Source organism: Amblyomma americanum, chromosome 8 (genome assembly GCF_052857255.1).
Source record: "Amblyomma americanum isolate KBUSLIRL-KWMA chromosome 8, ASM5285725v1, whole genome shotgun sequence".
Taxonomy (NCBI): domain Eukaryota; kingdom Metazoa; phylum Arthropoda; class Arachnida; order Ixodida; family Ixodidae; genus Amblyomma; species Amblyomma americanum.
Window position 1 is genome coordinate 20,524,268 of NC_135504.1, and position 9,002 is coordinate 20,533,269.

General features: G+C 47.4%; 1 protein-coding gene across 2 annotated transcripts in view; it reads right to left on the minus strand.

The window, feature by feature from the left end:
• Nucleotides 1-7,390, minus strand: part of Dhrs4 (Dehydrogenase/reductase 4) — a 34,818-nt gene extending 27,428 nt beyond the window's left edge. Inside the window, exon 1 of one of the 2 annotated variants that reach the window (XM_077634066.1) lies at nt 7,113-7,390. In XM_077634066.1, the coding sequence (XP_077490192.1) occupies nt 7,113-7,288 (176 nt within the window). In that variant the 5' untranslated portion in view covers nt 7,289-7,390. Of the gene's footprint in view, nt 1-1,362; nt 1,697-7,112 lie in introns of those variants that run through there. The other variant, XM_077634064.1, reaches the window with a different exon arrangement.
• Between the last annotated feature and the right edge of the window lie 1,612 nt (nt 7,391-9,002).

The following is a 9,002-nucleotide window of genomic DNA, read 5'->3' on the forward strand; positions in this document are numbered from 1 at the left end:
GCGACAGCTGCTCCCTTGCTGCGGCGGCCACCATCCCCGCCCTGCGACTGCACAGCCAGCAACACGCAGCCTTCCTGGGCTCCTCCACCACGGCGGAGTTGATGGGGATCCGGCTCGGGCTGGACCTGCTGCTCACCCTCGGCCCTCCGCCGCCCAGGAGTGCTCTGCTGTGCGACTCCCGCGCCGCCCTCAGCCGCCTGCAATCTAACGGCCGCGGTACCCCACTAGTGCGGGAAATTCGCTCGCGCATCGAGCGCCTCGCGCAGAGAGGTTGTGCCGTGCGTGCATAGTGGGTGCCCGGTCACTGCGGCATCGCAGGCAACGAAGAAGCTGACGACCTCGCGACCGCTGCACACCAACTACCTGCCAGCGATCTGCCCTTTGCGCTGGAGGACGTGCGTGCGGCCATCCACGACCATCTCCGAAAGCAGCACCCCGACCCACGCATCGCGGGAGGTGAGCGCATCGACAGTGTCACCGGCTGTCGCGCACTTACACGGTCACAACGTGCAATGATGCTCCGCGCGCGCATTGGCTGCGTGTGGCCAGGGGAACGACGGGAGCGCCACAGAATCGCGACGAATGATGTGTGTGACGGATGCGGTGAAGTGGAAACACTAGAACACCTGCTCCTTCACTGTACCGCGTTCGCCGATGCTCGTCGCGATATGCTCGCGGCCTATAGGGCGCAGAGCATACTACCAGACTCCATCAAGACGCTATTGTGGCCGCAGGGCAGTGCGCGCACTCGTGAGCGAACTTTGGTGAGCCTCTGTGCATTCCTCGAACACACGGGCTTGACGTCCCGTCTGTTCTCCGCCAGGTAGTTACGCGCAGCGACCGAACGCTCCGCGAGTTCTACCTTGAACGATTAATAACTGGACGCCCCAATCCAGTTGTAACCAACACAGTGCTGTGCGCGTGTGTGATTTAATTCCTCTAAAATGAACTAATCACGCGCACAACCTGGACACATTTCTTATTGCGTAAATAGTTTGTACATATCACTTCTCCCCCTATCCTCTATTCCTGTCCCCTCACCTCTTTCATTTCATTTCTCCATTCTGCCTGCTGTCCTTTATTTCCGCTGCCCCAGCTCAGGTGCTTCAGTATCGATGGCAGATGCCGGGGCTAGCAAACCGTCTTTTCCTTCCTTTTTACTATTATTTTTAATAAAACCACTACCACCACCACCTACCAAGAGGCGTCACCATAATAGTTGACACCACGGTTAACAAGACTGGAAAGGGTCAGACAGACTCGCAAGCTTTTAGCAAAAAAAAAAAAAAATGTTGACAAAGTTGATCCGAACCACTACGCAGTCCATTGCCGTTGAGAGGCGAAAGAGAAATACGATAGAACCTTCTGGTGGGCGAGACGGCGCATGATTAGTGGGTCTACGAACAGCGCGTGCAGACGACAGAACGCCCGCGGGGCCAGCTTGTGCTGTTCTTACATCCGCAAAAAAAGAAAGAAAAAAACGAGGTGCGCAATTTGGCCACCGAATAAGCAAGACACGTGCCAGAAAGAAAGAATATCGCCAGAAAGAAGAAAGGAAGAAAAAAAAAGAAAGAAGACGCGTGCCATGCGTCCGGCACACCCGGCACTTCCCCCTTGGGCCTCGCCAACGATTCAGCCGCCAATCATCGACGAAATAAATATAGGACCACTGAAGCTGCATTAGACGTCGACTGATGTTTCCTATAATGCCACGATCGTGAATAAAATTACCCCTTTTAAGGAGGGAGGGAACAAGAAAAAGAATTTCATGGACCGTATTAGTTTCGGCACATGAGCGCATATGTTAAATAGAAGCTATATTCATTTGCTTTCATCGTTTTTTTTTTGTCATCGCTAACTTATGTATACCTGTGCCGTCACCCTCATCGAAGTTGCGGCGTACGGCTCACGATTGAATTCGACCGGCTCGTGATCATTACGGAGCACCGAAATCACAAAGCACTAGGACACTATTTACCTTTTTTGTTTAATACATATTAGATTCATTTTTTTTACAACGCCTTTACGGAAATCTGGGCTGCGACAGTCGAGAATCGAACCCGCGACATCAAGCTCGCCAAAAGAACACCGCGTACCAACCCTCACACCGATTTCAACCCAGGCAAAAGTGCATCACAAGTTAGCTTGACCTGCGAGACAATGTCAGGTAATTTAGAAGCACATCCTTTATACCCAGGTTAGAATCTTCACCTGGCTCGTAAATTCACAACGGTCCTTCTTATATCCGCTGTGCCAATTATCTTCTCTTCCAAGGTGATTAAAATGTCCTCACGCTCTTCCCCTAGAATATTCTAATCACCCCTTACCTGCTTCCACTCTAAGAAAACTGACCACACACCCCTGCTAAAAGTACACACCGACGTCACAGTGGCCGCCATTTTGTTTCCTGTGGAGCACACTGCGAAAATCGGCGGCGTGCTAGCTCCGGCCTGCGCTGCTTTAGATACTCGCTGTACAGCAAAATGGCGCCCATGACGTCACGTGAATAAAGTTATGCGCTGGACAAAAAGAAAAGAAAAAAGCCGCCCGTGGCGTCACGTCGATGTGCCCTATAAGGGTAAATTCGCGTGACGTCACGGGCGCCATTTTTGAGCCTGTAGCTTCAACAGTACAGGCTAGAGTTGGAGGCGATCGTCGCATTAAACACGGCGGCGGCCTTTCGCAGTGCTGCACAGACAACAAAATGGCGGCCGATGTGAGGCCGGTCTTTACTCTTGCATTCGAAGCAGCCCTCGAGTCTTCGAACGGTCTTCGCTGCGCCAACGCATTGCATGCAAACAGCAACCGAGAAATTTCAGCACGTATGCGCAGAGAGAGAGAGAAAAAAGAAAGGAAATACCTATAAAAACTGCAGACCATTCGTTCGGCTTGGTTGCCTTGAAGGAGAAACCTCCCCCGTTCGGTTCGCTACAAGGTCGCGATATTTCAACGCATTGCACAAGAAAGCCGGCTGTAGTTGTTTTTTTTTTTCTTTTCCCGCTTTCTTCGCTTCTGTCCTGCACAAAATCGACGCGGCGATTCCGACAGACGAGTCGATCTTAATCGCCCGCTCCCTTCTGTTTCAAAGCCCATACGCGCTTGCGTAAGGGATAGGAGTTCTTGGCACAAGGCCTTACCAACGCACTGGATTACTACGCAACCAACTCAATATGCCGAGGCCATTGAGTGGTGCAAGGAGGGATGAAAGTTCATATCTCCAATCGCTTACCGGAACAGAGGACAGCAGAAGATAGCCGAAGATAGGCGAGAAAGCGGGTATATATACCCGGTATATATACCCTTATAAAAATGGTCTATAGAGAGTCATAAAGTTCTTATAGACTATATTGCCTTCCTATAGATATTTATTTTGTCTAATCATAGTCTATAGATTGTCTACAGACAAAACTATTTGTTTTTGTCTATGCATTGTCTATAGACTGTCTATAAACAAAAGTCTACCAAAAGTGGATGGCCATAAATCTATAGATTGTCTATAGGAGTTGTATCGCCTACAAACTGTCCTCTAGGCCTGTCTATAGAAAGTCTATAGACATTATAGACAGAAGTCTGTGGACAGTCTATAGATTGTCTAAAAAAATTTTGTAAGTGTAGATATGCCAGGGCTAGGAATTGCACAGGGGACTAGGGGAAGCGGTAGTAGCGCATAAGTTATGCCGCAAGCACTGAAATTACTAGCCTAGAGGGCAGATTACGAAAAGTCGGCGGGCAAGGCAGTGCATGTGCTAGCTTGCACCAATATCCGAAGCCGAAACACGCGCCTGGCAGCCTTGGCTGTGGCTCACGATGGCAGTCGAGGAAACAAGGGGTGAAGTGCCTTTTCTTCCGTGACGTTATATTTGCCCAGCCCACACACACAAGCTGCTGTCGCAGCCGCCGCGAGTTCGAAGCGCTTTTCCTTTATTTGCCAGGCAATAAAAAAAAAGTAAGGGGAAAAATGCGATAAAAGTGAAGGCAGGTCGTCACAGCTGCACGCTCGACGCACATACTGCAGGACGCTTATTTCTGTTTCTGGCGACCATTTTTTTGCGAAAAAAAAATTGGAATCCTTCGAGCAGAACTGGGAAAATTCCGCGGCGGTGAAAAATGTGGAATGCAAATTCACACAGTATAAGAACACAGTACGAGGTATGGCACATATGGGGTTTAACGTCCCAACGAGACATGGGCTTTGAGAGACGCTGTAAAGGAGGGCTCTGGATTAATTTCGACCACCACACAGGCGCTTTTTACGCCTCGCCTCCATCGAAACGCGGACGGGATCGAACCAGGGTCCTCGGACCCGCAGGAGAGCGCCCTATACACTTTCTCGCCGCGTCGGGATGAACACATTATGTCACGCCCTACTTTTCTCTGTGCTGTTTTTATTGTGTGTGGTCATACAGCCACTCGCCCAACTCTACTCTACTCGGAATGAATGTTTTAAACCTTTTTGTACCTTACTTCTGTCCTCACAGTGTGGAAATATAAAAAGAAAGCAGACTATGCCTCCTACGAAAGTGCAGTGTCACCACCTGGCCCATGATGCAACGAGTCCGCAACGACAACGAACTGCACGGTGGTCCATCTGCGCTAAAACTTTCACAACTAACGCCAAGCCGTCGGCTACGATTTTCGTCAGGGCCCAACCGTCGCTTCAGGGAGGAAGAAAAAAAAAGGGGGGTGGGGGGGGGACTTAACAAAAAAAGTCGCCAGGAAATTGGTCAGGGCAATAGTATAAAGGCGACACGACGTTCTTTTCTTGTCGTATGCGTCAGAATTCTTTCATTTCGCACATCTATTCAAATCATTCTTAACTAGCTTCGCCCCTTCTACGTTGAAAGGTGAATTGGAAAGGTGGTTCTTGATGAACGTCAATGGCACTTGCATTCAGTGTATTTCGTGGCCGGTTGTATCATCTCTGTCCTGCAAGAACAAGGTACCGCGATCCAATATCGAAGTGACCTCACTCACCGGTTAAGGAGCTTTTATAAGCTAGAATAGTATGAAAAATAAAATGCAGGTGTCGCCATCATCGGCCGATTTCGCAACTGACATGCAAGCGTTGACACAGATTTTGAGCCTCGGATCCCAGAGGCCAGGCTCCACCGCCATGCACGTCAAAACGGCGGCAACCCGTCCTTTTCGGTATGAACGTCACGAATGGCGGGAATATTTTGAAATTTTATTATATCAGCTATAAATGAGTCTTTCGCTACCGGACACACGTGAACGTATCCAGAAAACGAATCAATTTTTACTCAGAAAAATAATTGGGTGGTAGTGTTCTCAGTGTTCCTTTAATTTTCGTACAACTGGATGAAACTAGCATAAGCGGCAGCGCGCAGCCTCGCTGTGGTGTTCACTGCAGTAAGCTCAGAACTAAATCTTTTTTTTTTCGTGCAATATTCAGAGAGTACACTGAACTTTATGAAGTAGCACTGCAGTAAGCTCAGAACTAAATCTTTTTTTTTTCGTACAATATTCAGAGAGTACACTGAACTTTATCAAGTGACCTGCCATTAGCTACAGGACACTCCGAACGCGAGGCGAGCATTTGCAGAATCAACGCGAGTACTTTACTCAACAAAAAAAGAGCCAAGCTAAAACGGGAAAAACATACCCTGGTGTTGTCCTGAGGCAATGAAAACTAAAAAAAAAAAACACCCGTAAACATGTCCAAGAAAGGAATGCGCGGCGACGTATTTTTTAGAAGTCTTCCTTTTTCGTATCTTTGTGCAACTCATTCATATTCAGTTATGCGGAAAGCAGACGTTATGCGCGAGCATTTTATTTTTTCAGGCCTCACCACTTTTCACAGCTCTCGGTGAACAACTTCGCCGACGAAATTCTGTTTGAACCTAAACGCTTTCGTTTTCGCAAGGTTTTAGCATTAATAATTGCGAACTGACTGCATTTTCTTGCGACTTATGGCATTTAATTTATAGTTTTTCGTTGCTTGCATTGCATTTGCCAAACTCCCATCCCATGCTACGCGATGCCCTCATTTCAACCCCCAGATACCTGTCAAACCGTCTTCCTGCAGATATCGTCGAGATTAGTGATAACCAGCATTTTCATACTACACTAGCTAATATTGTATAGCCGGAGGATGAAAGTACTCAGTTTTGTAATATGCGCTGCATCCGTTTATGTATGTTTATATTGTAACCACTCCCCTCATTAATGCCTTTGGCCCTGAGGGTTCAATAAATGAACTGCACCGGTGTTATGCTTCCCTTGTGTTCAATGACAATGAAAAAGAAGCTGTTTTTCCGTTTCCTTACACACCGTTCTATGGAAAGTACCATTACGGGCCGTCTTCTCAACGACACGTGTTCACGGAATCAACCGAGAACGCGTCTTACAAGCCGCCACGGTGAATCACCGGTGCCAAATTGCCTACAATTACAGGTCTTCTACCCACGTACGAAACGGTGTTAAGTTTTATCGCGCGCTTTGCCCCATGTCTCCTCCCACGAAAGTAGCATAATTCTTCAAGTAATGAGTAAAAATTCAATTCACAACCCTTCCCGAGTCCCCGCGAAAACAGGAAGACTCAAAACGAAACACCAACAACGTCAAAAACACTATGGAAATCCGCTTTTTCACAAGTAAACACCGCGAATGAAAATAGCGAAAGCATGCATCCTGCGGGTAGAATGGCCTTGCTATCTGAAACTAGCCATCTTTTCAGCACCAAACAGCTCTCGAAACATGAGCACAACGTGTCCGTTGCAACTGATAAAACTCATATCAGGACGCGATTACAGCCGCCTGCAGGCACCGTTGTGAATGACACTTGCCGCCACAGTGTATCACGTCCGCTGTGACCGAGCACTTTAAAACAAATATGACACACATCTACGAGCTGCACCGCTGCACCAACGTTCGAACGAGCGCGACGTCGCGACAGCTGCAATCGCACGGATCGTCGCGCAATCAACGAAATGGAAAGCCCCGAAGAAAGCTTCTCGCTTCGGGTGGCGGCACGCATCGACAACAGGCCCCCAACGTCTTTTAGAGCATCATCGCGTCCCGTACAGTTCTCGACGACCGCGCCGTTCATCACATATCCGTTCAGTTGTAGGCGTTGTTGGCAGTAAGCTCACCCTTCGGTTGACGCTGTCACGATGGCAACTTTCCCCGCTAGCTTTTTGGCGCTCGAAGCGGTCGACATCGAAGCCCGGGCGACCGGCGTGCTTGCCGAAGAAATCCGGGTGAGCGTCGACAGCATGTGCACGGTGCTCATGTTTCGAGCTTGGTCGATCAAGTCGCCACGAATCATTCACCGGTGAAACGACCCCGCACTATGCAAGGGCGACAGGGACAACGCTACGGCTGGCTTCTTTTTGCCACCGGAGCCGCTGTCACGAGACGTTTTGTGGTGTGGAAAGAGTTAGGCGCAGGTACGCTCGCCCCAGCGGCCATGCTCTTTCCACACGTGGAGAGACGGTGCCTTTATCGATTGCGGCGCCACCAGCAGGCTGTACGGAGAAACGAGGAACTAGTGAGATCCAGAAATGCCAGCTCAGCAGCAGGAGTAGCAGGAGGACTTTGATGGGCGTCGAAGGTCCCTTACTTTATTTGCGTCGCTTGTCTATTCATTAAGGAGCGCTTAAAATTATTACATATATTATTACATATATATTTTTTATTACTGTTGTCTATTATTACGCGCCGTCAGTGATAGGTCACGAAATGTGACTCCACTATGCATTAGTTCCAACGAATTGGAATGACGTCAGTACTGAGTCAGTTTTAAACCCTGTTCATGTGCACACGGCCAGGTGAACGACGACGCAACCATAGAACCAGAACCGTTCTGTCACAAAGCCTCAATTCAGTCTTTGAAAATGAATTCTACCGATTGATTTTTTTTATTCATCTCATGCACACTTTCGTTAGACCATTGAAAGTGCAAAGGCACGAAATTTTAGTCGCAGTTTTTCCTCTTTGCAATGGTGCGTAATATGTTACTATACGTGATCACCACGTGACAGTCACCTGTGGCCGGTAAAAAAAAATACAATTGAATCTATTCTTTGATCTCTTTCGATTTCAACAGGTGACCGGTAGTAATGGCGTCAGCGATCAGTAACGCCCACCTGATGCATGAAAAAAAAACTACAGTAAGATCGCTGATTCTTCATTCTTTGACGTAACAGGCTTTAGTGTTGTAGTGAGTTAAAACGACGAAGCAGTGATTATATTCCATTTTTTTTCCTGCCTCACGTGACCTACACTGATTTATGACGTCACAATCATAACTTAGCTGTTAAAACCGGAACTGTGAAAGAAGACGATGAATTGAAAATTATTTGAAATTTTTCACTTGAAAAATTATCACATCGTAACCCATGCATAACTCATCACTACAAAGAAGAAAGCACGAAACCAAGAATTTGGTTTCTATATAGCTTTAATCACAGAAGTATACTTAACGCTCTCCTTTCTTTTATTTGTTTTATTTTTGCGCGTACCTATCAAGAAGTTCGTGCGTAAAGCGTCTCGCTGATGAAGCTGAGTTTGCTGCCCCTTGCAACAACAGGCATAACAACTCGCCAGAATTGCGGTCATGGTAATGACACCCTATAATATTTTTGTTTATCGAATATTTTGACTGTTGCATCGTTAGCGTTGAAAGCATAATTTAGGTGCGATGAAGATTAGGGAACCGCTTGTTGCGTCTCCTTCTTTTGTACCGTCTTTCGCGATGTTTTAAATATAAACTTTCACCAACATACCCAGTTCGCCACATTTGCACATTTAATTCCTCTGATTAAATCTAAAATATCTTCATTAATAACGCATTTGTGGTAACAAATGTATCCTCTTTCATCTTTGAGCAAATAGTTGCTTGGAAGTCTACAATTTCCACCCGCTGTTGAGGGAGACACGGCGTACGCTGTAGGTAGGTAGCTAAGTGAAAACTTGACTGATGAACCAGGTAAGGGAAGGCGCTGTAAGAACAAAAACAAACCACCTTCTCCGCGAAAGAG